The sequence below is a fragment of the Rhinolophus sinicus genome, chromosome 4 (genome assembly GCF_057876585.1).
Source record: "Rhinolophus sinicus isolate RSI-liver-muscle chromosome 4, RSI-T2T, whole genome shotgun sequence".
NCBI lineage: Eukaryota > Metazoa > Chordata > Mammalia > Chiroptera > Rhinolophidae > Rhinolophus > Rhinolophus sinicus.
In genome coordinates this window covers 50613531-50630466 of record NC_142504.1, presented here as the reverse complement: position 1 = coordinate 50630466, position 16936 = coordinate 50613531, and the positions used below count along the sequence as shown (strand labels likewise).

The 16936-nt window shown below is 31.8% G+C and overlaps 2 protein-coding genes across 3 annotated transcripts in view; one reads left to right on the top strand and one right to left on the bottom strand.

The window, feature by feature from the left end:
- Positions 1-16936, top strand: part of COG5 (component of oligomeric golgi complex 5) — a 310835-nt gene that overhangs the window by 55458 nt on the left and 238441 nt on the right. The window lies entirely within an intron of this gene.
- On the bottom strand, positions 9803-16331 carry GPR22 (G protein-coupled receptor 22). Of its 2 annotated transcripts, none has more exons than XM_019745328.3 (3): positions 15904-16331; positions 13926-14958; positions 9803-12258 (listed from the first exon to the last, which is right to left on the bottom strand). In XM_019745328.3, exons 2-3 carry the CDS (start codon positions 13958-13960, stop codon positions 10932-10934), a joined length of 1362 nt encoding a protein of 453 aa, XP_019600887.2. In that variant the 5' UTR covers positions 13961-14958; positions 15904-16331; the 3' UTR covers positions 9803-10931. The 2 variants fall into 2 exon arrangements, with proteins under 2 accessions (XP_019600887.2, XP_019600888.2); XM_019745329.3 differs by having other exon boundaries at positions 14696-14958.

The following is a 16936-nucleotide window of genomic DNA, read 5'->3' as shown; positions in this document are numbered from 1 at the left end:
TGGTAGTCACGTGTTCTACTCTTGTGCAAAAATGCAATTTTTCCCCCAAGTCCCCTCATATAACGTCCATTTCTTGTGCATTTTTTATGGTAACAGAATATTGAAGTATTAGTAAGATTTTCAAGTTAAAGATGGGCATTGAGGGGAATAAAAAACCATTTAAGAAAAGTGAATAATAACAAGTCTCAGATACCTGTTGAAACAGCAAAGAATTGTACTTTTTGAGGAACCAGAGTAATCAGTCCACAGTGATTCCTTCTTTATAATTACATCACATAATTGAATTGGAAATACATTCGTTAATGTTTTTAAAGACAAAATTTCAGGGAATAAAACTGCCATTTATTGCTATATGGCAAGTGCTGTGCTAACCTGGTATGTGTTTTATCTAGTTGAAGCTTCACGATAGCACCCTAAGGTAGATGTTATCATTTTATAGGTGAGGAAGCAAGGTCTGGATGAGATTAAGTAACATGTCCAGGGTCACTAGCTATTGAGAAGAGGACCTCGACTTGTGCTTACTACTTATTTCCTCCACTTGTACTCTGGTGGAGGTGCTAATGAGAACCAAAGTTCTATGAGGCACAAGTATTGTGTCAATTGGGACTTTTGTAAATTTGAGGTATGGGTTATAACAAAATTATTTGTCAGTCGCAGTTGAATGACCTATATAACTTAAAGAAGTTTTTCAATGGTGTCTCCTCTCCTTCATTGATGCTGCCTGTATTTTTCTTTTGAACCAATATTTATCTCAGCTGAGATATGAGATTGGTTTGGGATTTAAATGAGTTTCTTTTGAGTATTTCAAGAAAATAAAAATACATCTTAGTCAAGGGTTTGTAATTTGCTTCTGGTTATGTAAATATATTCTAGAGAACATTTGAGGACATTAAACAGCATCGTTGAAACAGCCCCTGTAGTTTTATTTTTAACATTTTGTTGAGGTATAAAAAATGTGCACATACTTCTAAGTATACAGCTTAATAAATTTTCACCTCTGTAGTTTTGATAGGCTGGCCTGATTAAAAATATAAGACAACAGAGGACAACTAATTCAAGGAACATTCCAAAGGCTGGAGAAATCCCAGTGAATATAGTATGTTTATTCATACTATAATGAGTTACCCAGGGTTTTTTACATGAAAATGTTATGTTTCACATATTTAACATTTTGACTTTGGGGAAAACTTGTATATAGTTTTGAATGCAGAAGGAAGAAATGAGAAAAATGCTATCTCTTACTCTTTGTTTAAAATGAACAAAAAAAGTCAGGTAACTGTATGTTTTCATTTTTTTAATCTCTGCAAAATAAGGCAGAGGAATGAATATTTTTATAAAGTACGTGCATAATTAAAGACAACATTAAACTAAAGAGAAATAAGACCTAGATATTGACAAATTAGTCTCAATCTGGACAATTCCTTTGTGAGGAAAATGTCTATTTTGAATATTATATCCGAGAGATCAGTTAATTTGACTTTTAAAGGCTCAATTTTACTTGTATAAATTTCATTTAATAGTATGATTTCACACTTATGTTTGGTGACTGTTATTAGGGCCCTAACTGCAGCTGAGGAAGAGGTTTTGAGAAGGCCTGCCCTTTGCTGCATCTTTCTATTTTTTAATAAATAGGTTCAGAATCATCACCTCAATTCTCTGTTATTTAAAAAATTAATATTACTATCAGACTACTAGCAATGGTTTAACAAAATAATTTCTTTAGTTTTAAAAATTATACTAATCATATATATTCCTTATGAAAACTGGAAAATTCAGGTGTATGTTAATTGCTGAAAATTAGAAAATGTAGGTAGTTATCACCTAGAAATTCATTTTGAGAAACTAGCCTTCCAATTGTTTGCCTATGTATTATTCTATTATACACATTATTTTGTCTTAACATTATATTATTGACATCCTTCCATGTTAATAAACATAAATTTATATCATTTTAATGGCTGGATAATATTCAGGTGAGAACTTTCCCATAATTTATGCAGTCTGCTATTTTAACTATTTGGTTTTCTTGTTTGTTTGTTTTTTTACTGGTATAACTATCTTTGATGACCATGCTTGAATACATTTTTGCAAAATTATTCAATTGTTTCCTTAGGATAAATTTTAAAAGTTGATTTTTTTTTTTGTCAGAGGTTGTCTTTAAAGTTATGCTTAATGTTTCAAAATGAAATTTATTTCTAGTACTAATGTGAATGCATATATGCACTTTTGTCATAATAAGTAGACATTAGCATTTAAAAAATTATTTGTCAATCACATGTGAAAAATGGTATATTAATTTGTTTTATACCTTATTCTAATTTGCATTTGTTTTTGTTGACTGTGGTTGAACAGTTTTGTGTTTGTCATTTGTTTTTCATTGGTGAGCTACCTGTATTTGTTCTTGGCTCATTTTCCTATTGCTGTGTTGGTTTATAAGTAATCTTTACATAATAGAGGTACGTTTGCTTTACTATATAGGCTGTAAATTTGTTTCCCAGTTTGTTTTATTATTTGATTTTTTATGTATACTTTTTAAAGTTTTGTAGTTACACTTGTTAATCTTTTATTTAATGGATTATTTGGTTCCTCACCACAATATTACAAAAATATTCACCTCCAACTTTTCAAGTAGTTTTGTGTTTAGTTTTAGCCATCTGCAGTTTATTGTAGTATAACTTAAATACATATAACCACGACATTTTACAACTCCAGGCAGTACCACTCCCTTTCACATGCTTCCTGGATGTGCAACTCACCAAAGTGGGGGAGAGAGGCAAGCAGTTAATTTTATTTTTCTAATGTTTAGTTATTTCCCCAGTATCCTTTAATGAATAATTCATCACTTCAGTACACATTTGAAATATCTCATTATTTCATAGTATATTCCTTTATTTGCCTGAGGTTTTTAATGGGTTTCTTATTATATTTTACCTGTCTGTCTATTCTTATTTTCCTTTTTTTAAATCTTGGGGTTAAGTATTTTTTGTTGTTGAATTTAGTTATTTTTTACTTATTACTATTTACAGCTAGATTTTTCCAATGTTTCCCTTTTTCATAGTTTTTAATGGAAAAATGGAATTGGACATACATATTTTTCACTGACATTTTTTTCAAGGCTGAGTCTTTGTGTATTTTGTGGGATAACTTTAATTCTACGTTTGAAAATACTGAGATGTTACTAATATTTCGATTTAATTATTTTTTATTAAATATTATGTTATATTTTAAGTCTCAATGAAAAGTATGTGATGGAAGATCTACTGTGCTCGGGGGTGAACGTGAGCAGAATTGTACTTTAGGAAGTGGAAATGGAAATTGTGAGAGATCAAGGCAGAGAGACCAGGTTAAAGGCTAAGACAGTAGTCTAGCATAGGGCCTATGCTATGATGAAAGAATGAAGTGTAAGGATATATATTTTAGACGCCCTCAGATACTGTCCAATCTAGAAATACTTTCACTGGGCTTTGGGCTTAAGTGAAATTTTTTTTTTGCCTGACAAAACCTAATAGGTTAGAACCTACTACTTTCCAGCTTTATCTCTCCCTGCTTCCATACTCACTGTCTGCGCACCAGCAAAATGGAATTGTCCCCTGGTCTGGAGACTTTGTTTTCTTGCTTTTGTATAATTGCTCATGCTGTGTCTGCCTGACATCCTGTTGTTGCCTAGATGCCATCAGCCAGTCTCATCACTCAGTTAAAGTTCAATTGCCGTTTACTTTCTGCAGCTTTTCCAGGTACATAAGCTCCTTTTTCTCTGAGCCCGATTGCTCCGTGTTTGTACTCATATTGTAGTTGTATTTTGCCTCGTGATACTGATGTTGACTCATTTGTCTTATTGCCACTGCTTTTGTAAGTGCACACAACCCAAACCTTTTATGAAATGTTCAAATTTGGGCAAGTGAGGGTTCAGTGCTATTATAAGAGCCATTTAAAAGTACTTTATAATTTTTTTTTAAATGCTTACAAGATAACAGACTTGTTTATGATGGTAACTAGGGTTTTATGGTTATTGCTACTTGACAGTTTCATTTTGGCGTTTTGTGTATCTGCCTACTAGATCCTGTAACATATGTTATTCATTAAGTTTTCAGAAACATTTATGTAGTTTGGTAAATGTTGTGTTGTAGAACCAGTAAACATATTTGTTAATATAAATGGTACTGATAGAAGAATACTATATTTAAAAATAAAAGCTTCTCATGTCTTATTTCTTGTATTTAACAACAGTGATAAAATATTGATAGGGTATCTTTTATCATGTAGTTGAAAGCACAGTTCTTTTCTTTTAGCTCTTATTGTTTCTGTTCTAAATGTATCTTTGAATTATCAGTAGTAAGATGTTTTAATGAAAATCAGAAATTTCAGGCAAAGTAGATTATCTTAAAATTAGTTGATGAAAATTCAGTCTTTTAACTTGTCATTTTAGATTTGCTAACAGCCACCTCTGCAAGAGTAGAGTGTCATTTTGCAGATGTTAGTCTTTCCCTCAGCTTAGGTGGCTATTCAAGTTTATGGGTCAACACTGAACCATTTCTCTGCCAATTATTTTTTTCAGAATTTGTTGAAAGAGAATATGGCAGATTGTTCATTTCAATTTCACTGATATTTACTGATCAGTTAGTATGTATCAGGCCCTTTTTGGGGAAGAATTATCAAAGGTTATGCTAGTATTATAGAGTAGTATTGTATTGTGTGGATTAAAGACAGTTTTATAAAGTTAGGCAGCTAAGTTTGCCGCATTTTGTTACTTGTAAGAAGTGGTAGTTGGAAAAAATTCAACAGCAAAAGAAAGACTACAGTTTTTTAAGAATTGGGAAGAAAACTGTTAAAAAGTAGATTATGTAAATTTGATTTTTTTTTCATTTCAACTTGTCCTAAGGCAGGGGAGTCCAAACTGTGGCCTGCGGGCCAACTGCAGCCCGCAATGCATTGTTAATTGACCCGCAGCAAATTCCAAAAATATATTTAATTTACTTAAATAAACCAAGTGAGGCAATGCGTACTTCACCTCAAGTGAGTGGCCCGGCTGTTTGTGTATTTTACCGCATATGGCCCTTGATAAAAAACGTTGAAAAAAGTTTGGACACCCCTGTCCTAAGGCATTCACAATATTAGAGTGAAATACGTATCTTTGGTTCTTCTCTACTCAATCAATATACAATATACCACCCAATATAGAGTATACAACATATGGGATTGTGTGTAATATTAATGGCTGCACAATATATATACATGTGCTCTCTCTCTCTCTCTCTCTCTCTCTCTCTCTCTCTCTCTCTATATATATATATATATATATATATTCCATATATATTTCTCAGTGCTACAGTCTACATCGAATATGGCTTAAACTCATTTGTTAGTTATCATTAACATTAAAAAAATTTTAAGTTGAATTAAAATTTTTTGTTTTCATTTTGCATTTACATAGTAATATTGTATGTCTATAACTGAGCAGAAAGCAGTTCCCCATAACCTTTTCTTGCTCCTTTTTCTTTTCATCCCGAAAAATTCTGATGTGCTTTCTGACGTGATAGTCTGCCTTACTGCTTCTCATAAATATATGATGTGTCACTTTTGTGGAAGCAGGGTGAGGACAATGACTTCAATCCCAGACAGGCTCTGCTCTCTTCCTGTATCTGGCTTGATGCTTCAGGGTTTGGTAGTGGTATGGAGTTCATCTTGGTGGCAGTGACAGGAATGACAGCACTTTTTACCACTTGATGGTGGAAGTACAAAGCTGTCATGCTTGAAAGCCATGGGTACGACTTATAGAGGTCTGTAAAAAATGTGTGAACACAAGGTTAGAGATAGGATTATTTTGCACATTATTTTATCATAAGCAAGAGGAGAAATACTGCGTTTGTTTGCTCAGCTTTTTTTCTCTTGAAAAAATGGATATTCTTTAAAAGGTGATAGCTTTCGAATTAGTGATGAGCCCAATTTTTCATTTGTTTTTACATCTCAATACCACTCTGTTCCAAATGTTTGTGAATTGTAATATTCTGATATTCTACTTCTTATGGTGCAATATGTTGTTATATTACTAATCTGTCCAGTCTGTCAACTAAGGTTTCTTTTTAAAAAATTTTTCTTTCATTGTTTTGAATGTTTTTTAGCAAAAAGTCAGTGTTCAAACTAGTTTTCTTCTGTGAATTCTAACTCACAATTCTGTTTTTCTTTGTATTTCTCTTAAGAACTGAGCATCTCTGAGTATGTTAGATCTTTTTCCTGCCTTCTAGGTTTAATTATCTCTTATATTTTCTCTTTTGTAATGTGATCTGGGCTCCTTTTCTTTCCCCAGCATTTGTTAGTCATCTCATGTTTATCTTTCTTAGAGTTCACTGCATTTTCTAGGGGCTTCATTCACAGGGAGTAGATACAGGTGTCCATGCCTGAGATGTAAAGAAAATAGGCTCCAAAGTTTCCTTTAGTTTTTTATTTCTCATCTTACTTAGTGGGAAGGAAGAAAAGAAATACCTTATTTTCTGTTTTTTCCCTAGCTTCTTCCCACCAGTTAGAAAAATAACCTGCTTCACAGTTTGCCACATACCTTTCTTACCTCTAATAAAATGATCTTGAAATGTAGCGTGAAGCTACTTAATTACAATAGAAAAAGTTTTAAGAATTTGATATTTTATTAATATTATTTTTTAGATCTATTGCTATATGTTTTTAAATTTTATAGTTATTTTTATGCAGCTCTTAAAGAATGAAGGACATATGTATGTAATGAGTTGGGTGGATATTTATAATAAATTATTAGAAAAAAGCAAAGGATGACATATTTTTTACTACGATACCTTGACATTTTCCCATTGTGTTTATAATTCTTTATAATTAAAAAAAGTCACAGAAGAAGAAAATACGTGTTTAACAGAAAAACTGAATAAACCACTATGCAAAATATAAACTAATTTAAAACATCAATTTGAAATTTTCATTTTGAATAGTTTCTAATAACTACAACATTCTTGGATAACATTATTGATTTTACTTAATTGAATTTCCTGCTTTGCCTGAAATAGTTTTTGTTTTTACCCTTGTTATCCATGTACTTTATATGAAGCATAATTAAAAAGTTCTTAGATCACTGAAGATAATCCAGTTTCTTCAGGTCCTTTTCATGGCCATCGTTTTTAATTCTTCCATCTCTTATGCCAGGTGTCTTTCTAGCCAGTCGAACTGCGCTCCTGATTGTGCCTTCACATTGCCTGTCACGTCTACAGGCTCCTTTGCGAAGCCTCTGCTAGGCCTTCCGCACCTACCCAGGTGTCACCCAGCCGCCCAGCTCTTGTGTCTTACTTAGCCCACAACCGTTTGGTTTCTCAGCTTCCCACTCCGTGTCTTACCCAATCAACCGTGTCTACATATTGCTGTTTTAATTGTTGTTTCTTTCTGTAGCTCATGTCTCATGGTATTATTCCCCTGCTCAGGTTTCTCTGCTGGCTTCTAAAGTCTTTTGGCCCCAGTTTAACAGATCAACTTCTCAACTGCTGTGTTACTTTTGCAGTTTGCTTCAGTAGCTTTCCTCAACAATGCTATTGTTTTTAAATCCAACATAATTCTTTTCTTCTTAAGTCTATTAAGAGCTTTACTCTTTTTTGATAGCATTTACCACATTCTGCCTTTTTTATGGGTATTACTATTTAATACCTTGAGTTTAGATTTTAAACTATGAGGGTAATTACTCTATTCCATATGAATATGAATATCTGCCTAATGCCCTCTACGTTATAAGGATTGAAGTGTTCACTGAATTGCAAAGCTTACTTAAATGTACAATCATAACATGTAATAAAACCAAAAGTTTATTGACTTTGGAAAGTAGTCTTGAAATTTCTATGTTGAATATAGCTCTACTAAGCACCTGTTTTCTTATACTTTTAGGTTTTTACCTTTAAGTCTAATCGCAGTTAAATGAGGAATTTCATTTTTAATGCCCAAAGAACTGAGATTTTGCTATAATTTTATTTGGAGGATTAAAAAATTAGCCACATATCTAAAAATTGATTTACCATGAGTGAAAAGTACAGAATTATTAAGAATGCCGTTTTTTTTTTTAGTAAAAGCATAATTGTAAATAATTCAGTTTTCATAATAGGACTGAATATCTGTTGGGTACTAGTTAGCAGAATAATAACTTCCTTAAATTAGCAAACAGAACAAAAGAGAAAATAACAGTATCATATCTTGTTGAGCTTATCTTTGGTTATTTTTTACAAATAATCTTATTGCTATAGTTTTGAGTAACTAATCAAATTAACTGATAGAAATTGATAGCTATATATGTGATTTGTAGCATATGGATAGAAAAATATGATTTTAAGAAGGATCCTATATTGAGTTTACTGTTACCTCTATTGCTTTTGCATTTTAAAATTTCATTCTAACATGAAAAATTACCATTAATTTTTTTGGGGGGTAAAATTATTTGAAGTAAAGTGAAAAAATTATATGTGGTAGTGAAGGTCATCATGAGGAAAAAATATTTCATCTTTTCATAAAACATTTAACAAACATGTTATTCTTTCTCTCATTCTCTCATTTAAGCTAAGGTCAGTAATTGCAAACATGTGACTTTTTAAAAAAGCTGAACTTATAAATATTTTGGTTTACATATTACATACTATTTAACATTAAGAAGCTGCTAGAAGTTGTCTGGTATGATTTTTCTTTATTGTAAATCAGTGGATATACTTTTGTATACCTGAAAGATCATTACAGGTAGGCAAAATGCTTAATTGTCTGATCTAATATCAAGTGTAGAAATAATAACAGTTTAGAGGGCAACATTATAATATTTGCCATTTATTTCTTATTTTGTTAGATTTATTACAGAGAACAAGAGGGCATGAAAGCAGTTTAGGCAAATATATTAGAAAAATGTTTTTTAACTGAATTCTTTGGCATGCATACAGACTTGAAGGTTAAAAATATTTATAACAGGAAGGGTATTTTCTTAATATGAAAACTCTAAAAATAGTCTAATTTTTTTAAGATTATAAAACTAAATATTAAAATTTGAATTTATGCTTGGAAGTCCAAGTATGAAATTAGTTTTTAAAAATTTTTTAATTAACATATTAACAGATATTCTATGCTAACTATATGTATCGGATGAAAATTTTCTTGATATCTTTGTCTGTGGACTCTTAATTTCTCTTAAGGGTTTCAAAAAATAAGTCTTACTTGCTTAGGCTATATTTTGTCAAATTGAAGCATTTCTTTAATTCCATAAAAGAGCAGAAAATAAGGCAGAAGGATATCGGCTTTGCCAAGATTTGACATTTTGTTAGTATTATTATCAGAAGTAAATCCCTATTAAATATGCTGTGTAACCCCAGGAAATTCAGGCTATTGCATGGTGCTCATTTCCCCAAGGATTAGGATATTCAGTAAGCTCCATTGGATGAATCTCACTTATTTACAGAAAGCTGATATATTACTGAATTGTTTGACATAAAATTTTATTTAAAAATCAGTTGCTACTTGATTTAGTGAATACAGTGTTTAAAACGTGGAATAAAAACCTGTCCAGTTAAACAATCATAAGGTAGCAAGTATTTACCTATTTTAAGTAATTTATTGCTGTTTTTCTGATGCAGTGATACTTAATGCTCATTGATAGGTCATTGATAGATTATAACAGTTGGAAAATATTTGTTTGATTTGAATTCCCAAACCTGCTATCTAGTTAGGATTAGTAATTTCATAGTTTCCCGACATGAATTGAGGGTTGGAGACAAGATGCTTCAAGTTAAATTAAGTAGTGTGGAGTAAAAAACAACAAAAAAAACCACAAGATTTATTGCCACTTTAATGATTTTCTGAGTGGAAATAGAGCTACTATTGTATTTTGAAGCATTTGGGAGCTATGATAGAGTAAAAACATTGTGTAAATTGTATTACTCTAAAGTTGCTTTATATCTAAAATTAGAAATAGTTGGCTTTGTTAAGCTTTTCTACAATGATACAGTTTTATTTTTCCTTGTATTCAGATTTTAATAGTTAACTTCTATTATACAAAAAGGCCAACTTGAATAAAGTTAGGAAGTCAGTTTATTTTAATGCACTCTTTTTACCAGCCTACTATATTAATTCAGAGCATTTGGCTTAGACTCAAACAAATTGAGAAAGGAAGAAAAAAACTAGTGCTTTAGTATTCTTCCTTCTCTTTATTGTCAGTTCATTTGTGTATTATAGGCATAGTGCCCTTGAACTTAGAAAATCAATCTCTTTTTTCATAATAAAATTTAATTTCAAAGTTTCCCTATCTTGGTATGCATATACAGGTTACTTGTTTTTGATTCTTGAGTTTTAAAATCCTGATAAAGCCTATAATTTCTACATTACAAAAGGATAAAGTTTTGTACATAGTTCATTATTTTTGATGCATCAAATGTTATAGCAAGTTGACTGTACCAGAAAACATAATATAGTGATACAGAAAATCCTGGATTATTTTGATTGTTTGGAGCTCATAATTTTGGTTCTTACATTAAAATGCTATTCCAGTTGTCATTATACAAATATATCTGTAGTTTGTGGCTTAGAAATAGTACACTTTATAAAAACAAAACAACACAAAACCCAAGGATACCTGTGTCAGTTACATTTTAAAGTTTTACATTGTTTTAAGGCTATGTATTTATTCTTTAGAAAATATGACTTACATTAATATCTTCTGGTGGACATAAGATTGACAAAATATACACATGATATTACTTTAACAAACTGCCATGCAGCAAATACAATAAGTTATGAAGAAATTGAATATATATGACTTAATCTAATCTTGACATTTACATTGGAAATTTACAACGTAACCAATATCTAAAATTTTTTTCTTATATTTGGCAGTAATCTCACTTTTTACAATTTAAATTTAAAACTTCTCAATGTGGGTTTGGTGAAACTTAGATTTTTCCTTAGTCTGTAACAACCTGAGGCACTAAACATTTTTCTCTTATTTCACTATCTTCAAAGGTAATTTTTTTGTTTCTCTTAGGGTCTATCCAAGAGTTATGAATTACAGCATTATTGGGCATGGGATCAGCTTCCACTATGGAAACGACCCGCTTTTTCATTTTACTTTTCAAGACTTTTTGAAATTTTTGTCTAGTGAATGCATATAAGAGAGGGTGAAATATAGTTGTTCCATAAGCCATGACTAAAAAACACAACCTTAATTTTACTAAAAGGTCACTTGGGCCTAAACATAAAATGGTGGTATTTAAAACAGAGATTGGTGTCCAGCAGAGAAGAAATGTAGAAATAATCAATAAAGACATTCTGAAAACTCTTTTTTGCCTTTCTCGTCGTTCACGGTGTCGTTTCACAGCTCGCCGGAGGGCAATTATTACAGAGACTGAAGTTCTTACACCAAAGACTACGTTTCTCCCACCACCGCTTTGTGACATGTCTGTAGTCTCATGTTGCGTGGTTAGAGAAATTGTCTTTTTCTTTCTTGTTTTCTTCTTCTGCCCTGTTGAAAATCTGGTGCCTATTCGAATGTTAAGAGCCTGCAGTATTTTGGTGTATGTGATTAACATCACTATGACCGTGGCAAAGAATATTGGAATCTGTACTAGCAGGTGGTAATACATCCCCAGTTCCGTGTAGTATTCATTTGTACTGACACACAATAGTGTCTTGTTTTCCCATGTACTTCCACTTTGAAGACTGAAGAAATTTACCTCAATAAAGGGAATCAGGAAAGAGAAAAAGGAAAAAATCCAAATGGATATCATTAACATTACAGCTCTGCCCATTGTCAGAATTCGGTTTGCAGGTTTTACAGAGATGTCATATCTGTCCAAAGTGATAGCAAAAACGTTGATTGCTGTTGAGACACTTGCAAAAGATACACAGGCCTCATGGAAACAGCAGATGAGAGCAGTGTTACTTTCCAGTGAAAGCAGAAGGATAACTATAGTTAGAGGAATACATCCCACACAAATTATTACATCAAGTACATGAAGATTCATTGTAATAATGTTACTGACAGAGTTGATTAAGTTGGATTTCATGCAGTAAAGTACCAGCACGGTGAGGTTGCTGCCCAGTCCCAGCACAATTTCTAACATAAGAAATCCGGTGAGAGACACTTGAAAGCTTAATGGATATGATAGTGGTTGGTGCATATTGGTGTTGATGTCATCAATGTCATCTCGAACTGTAATGTTAGATTCAGACTGCATGTTGATTTCCAGAATGGGAGAAAAACACATTCTTTTGGAGCAGTTGGTTTTTTCCCTAGAAAGTGAAATAGAATAAACTCTTTGATATTTGGCAATATAAATGACTTATAAACGTGTCTTTGTAAAAAACAAAACAAAACAAAACTTTTGTGTACTTAATTTTTAAGTTGGAAAACTATTAATGGAAAGTGTAGAATTAGGAAACATCAAAGTTGCATTATTTTGATGTAAAAGGAAGTTGGGTTGGTTCTTCCTTTGAAGAAATATTGTATGGGGATAATGACTCCTATATAGTTCACAATTATTTCATATACTAAAACGTTTTTCCTTATTTGGGTTTTTCAAGCTTCTTATTTCAGATACAGTGTACTTTTGTATAATAAAACTCCCCAGTATGAAAAACTAATTTTAGCTGAGTGTTTTAAGATATCATTTTAAAATGTTGTGAGTAGGTGGGAAATAAACGTTGTTTTAGTATGTTCTAGCATAATTAGCGTAGGTGTAATTATTCCTATGAAATTTCAAAGGAACAGGACAAGTGTTCATTTAAAATGATAAATGGCATGAGTGCTAGTTGGCTTTAAACCATTTTGTTCCTGTTCTTGATTGAAATTCATATTCACAAGTCGACAGTGTGATTAGGATATTTGGAGTTTTTTCCCGACAGAAGTAGGCAAAGGATAAATATTTCATATTTCACAGTTAAAATGCTCACTGAACTTTATAATGGGCAAACTTATGAAAATTGAAAGAAAAAGGACATTATGTTAAAGTGCCACAAAGCTGGGTCAAAGCAGAATAATTACTCCTATGAATGATTTATTTTGTGACCACACCCGCTTGTATCTTGTGGAAGGAGACAATTGAAAGTTAATATCATACTAAGAAATAGCTATTTTGAAGTGGTTTAAAAGAATACATTAGTTGATTTTGTTTGTTTAAGCAGAATTTTTAAAGTAAATAAATGAAATTTTAGGGAAAAGGAGCATCTGAAGCCCATTTTCTGAGGAATTTTTAAAGTTACACATTTCCTCTGAAACCTTTTTTATAAATCACTCAGTGTATATAATTTTGAGGAAACTTAGAAAAACAGAAAAAAAAACTCTTGCTAGTTCATGCAAATCTACATTTTAATTTATAGAGGTTTAGAGTAATTTATAAAAATAATGTGTGATTTTCTGGGCTGAAATGTCAGTAACCATTAGTATAATCAGTTAAAATATAAAATCATACAACCAACTATATTTCACATTTCAAGTACAGCTTTTCGATTGCAAAATCATAATTAAACAAATTATAAAAGCTAATAATTTTCAGAACTCATGTTAACCTTTCACTTGATGTAACCTTTTACGAGTTTTAGAATACAATTTTATTTATGCACATTATTTTAGGGGTAATATTTCAGAAACACAAATGACAGCAATATTAATTTCTTTTGAGTTTGGTATAAAGTATTACTAAAGGCACATATTCAATCAAGTAGTGAAGGTCTTAGCTAACACTGAAATTCTGTAGAAATGGAAAAATTCAAGTGTGCCAAATTTTCTGAACTGCCAGATTAAACATCAGGTCTTTGTCACATCAGTTAGATTTACAAGTAAATAAAGCAGAAATATCTAGTTAGATGATAACTAAGAAAAATGCATCCCCTCTAGAGCAAGATTCTTTTCTTTTGTAAATGTTAACCGTGTGGTGGGGTGCATGCATCTTCTGACCTACCTGTTTGCTCTTGCCTCATGTGCCTTTTGGCTCATTATAGCAGTTTTTCACAAATTGAAACATGATGTCATTGACAGATTTTGACATGAAGTTTCACCTGACAACAGTAAAGGAGCTGTGTTTTATTTCATGTCTTGTAGGAATTCTTTCATTTTCTCTCCAGTACTTCAATTGCATGAATTGTGAGATTTAGTTGGCTGATGGATTTCTAAAGACCAGTACAAAACATTTGTGTTTGCTTTGCCTTAAAAAGTCATGACCAATAGAAACTTCCTCAAATGATAGGAACTATTAATATGTTTCTCTTTGCGGGAATATATGATAGCGTTTCTTTATTTTTCAGAACATGTGAAAACAAAACAGGAAACATAAGGTTTCTAGCTCCTAAAATGTATTTAGACATCCTTTTCTTACAAAGTGTTTCTATAGCAGTTCTGATTATTTTGAAATGATTTCTTGATCACATAACTTGCTTTATATTATAAATCCAGTCCATGTTCTTTTGATAAAAACCATCTGCTATTTAATTTGGTTTGTTTTCATTAGAAGAGGATACATAATTGGTCATAAAACTCCGATGGAAAAATCCTTTAGTAATAATCAATTGGCACGAATATCTGAAATTACTTGCTAAAGCTTCATTTAGCTTGCTGGTAGGTATTGTATGGCATTCTCATTTTGGCAATCCATGTTTCATTGTTTCGTTAAGAATCAGTAGCTCCACAATTCTGGTATATTAAAGTATAAACTCCCTCTTTAAAAATGCTCACCATTTTGTCTTCAGGCTTTTGCAATTATGTTGTGTTTCTTTTTGTGGCTATTTTATACTGTATCTTCTTAGGATGATAACTGTCAACGTGTTATGTCCCAGCAGTAAGGCAGACCTGTATTCTCTGGCTTTAACTCCTTAGTGTCTTAAAATCATGTTTACAAGAATATCCTGCAGTTTATGGTTCAGACAGCTAGGGAGATACTCGGTCAGTTGCATTCTTCATATTGTTGGTTGTAAGTACTGAATTAACTGCTGTGGGCCCTTGTGAGAAAGAAAAAAATGGTTAAGAAATAGGGTTCCTAATAATTTCCAATTAATTGAAAGTTTATTTTGTTTATTTTAATACCATATATAGTATTTGTTATTAAAGTAAAAGCAAACTGTATTATTAGAGCCACAATTACATATTAATTTAAGGGTTTCTTTAAGTAAAATATTATGTTTTGTTAACAAGGATTGTAAATATTATGTTACTTAATAAGAGTTAACATTACAAATATAACCAAGAAAGAAAATGTGTTTTTCAAACTAATTGATTTCTGCTCTCATTTTAGAAGCAAATCTGTATTTTCAGAGATTATGAGCAATTAGCATATACTAAACATACTGTCATTCCCTCATGTCTTTATAAGAGATTTAACAATATTTCTTGTTGTAAAATACTGTTGCTTGCTATATTAGCACATGGTTTGAATTTTAACTGATTAAAATAGATTTCATGATATTATAAATTTCCATTGGTGAATTGTTCATGTAATTGAAATACAATAAAAGATAATGCAAAATGTAACTGCAAATTATATAATTTTCAATGACCACGTCCAATGATAAACTTAACTGAAAATTGAGTAATAAGTAATAGCTAAATAGTAAACCTGGTTCTTTTAAGAAATATAAGCATTTTTTGAACACTTGAGAAAAACTGATGACATTAAGAATACTTAGTATATCTGAAGTAGCTTAAAAGCTGATGTCTTCATAGTGAATCAACAAAGAATATTCTTTGTACTTAACATAATATTCTAAAAAATTACATTTAAAATATATCATATCTTAAAAGAAATAGATCTTTAAAAATACATGTTTAACAATAAGTAGAATTAAGCAAATAAACTCCTAAAAATCAGGCTGAAATTTTTCAAAGTAATTTTACCCACTACGCTGGTTCAGAAGCATCTGCATACTATAAGAAGGAGCACGTCTTACCTCCGCTAAAGATTTGATAAATTCTTGATGCAGTTGAAGCATTTCCAGTTTTGATTGATTCATGTTGTTCACTTGTTAGTAGAGGACTTGGGGAAGAGGGTCATAAACGTCTCTTCGAAGAGACCTTAATGGAAATGTGTCTTTACTGTGCCATTGTTTCAGCACTACTGCTAATGTATGGAGCATGTCGTGCTGCTGAGGGCTGCTGCAGTCTCTCACTCTTCCTACTGTGCAATCGATAAGCATCTCAAAATGCATAATGAAAGTCATTTAACATGCTGAAGGCTTCTTGTCTCCAGAGACAGCATTTAGATTCAGTCTTTCTGAAAAGGAAAGGCACTGCTTTTCAGAGGAAAGCCTGCTCTGGGCAGCTTTTGCAGAATGACAGCCTACCTTGTCGCTTCTCTCCACTGCAGAGAGATGCAGTGCGTTCACTAATTTTGATTGGTCAGTTGTGTTGGGCTCCAACTATGCTTCATATGTATAGCAGGGTTCCCCCCTCCTCCCCCGCCCCGCCACTATTTTTATATAAGGATGCTTTTTAAAAGGCTATAAGTAGTTGTACCTTGCACTTAAATAGAACATGAGTAAATTAGTCTTTTGAAACTGTGTATTCTGTTCTGGTTTGTTGTCCATTTATGCAAAATATTAACAAATGCTGGGAGGTGGGGGGGCTCGAGAGAATTCACATAGTAAGAGTACATATTCTTTTTAAATCCTGGATAATAGCACTTGAGAATATTTTAGTCATATATAGTATATATATGTTTTTGGTTGAGATTCTTTGTTCTACACGTAGAAAGGCACTGCATCTTTACTGTGAACCACGTTGAATTTTAATTAGTTTGCTTGTATTCGAGTCGTCTCCTCTCTGTATTCCAACTTCTTGTGACCATCTCAAAGTGTTAAACATTGTTATGACAGCAGTATTCATTCATTCAGGTGTTCATTCATTCATTCAAAACATTAATCAGATTATTCTAAGGTGATTATATCCTAAAATATTTTCTAAAAATACTCTAAGTGTGCAAAG

Bases quoted from the DNA above. Each gene is read 5' to 3' on its own strand.
- GPR22 (XM_019745328.3), bottom strand. From the start codon at position 13,960: ATGAGCCAAAAGGCACATGAGGCAAGAGCAAACAG. The intron at 12,259-13,925 runs GTAGGTCAGAAG...TTCACTTTCTAG, and splicing joins CATGAGGCAAGAGCAAACAG to GGAAAAAACCAACTGCTCCA.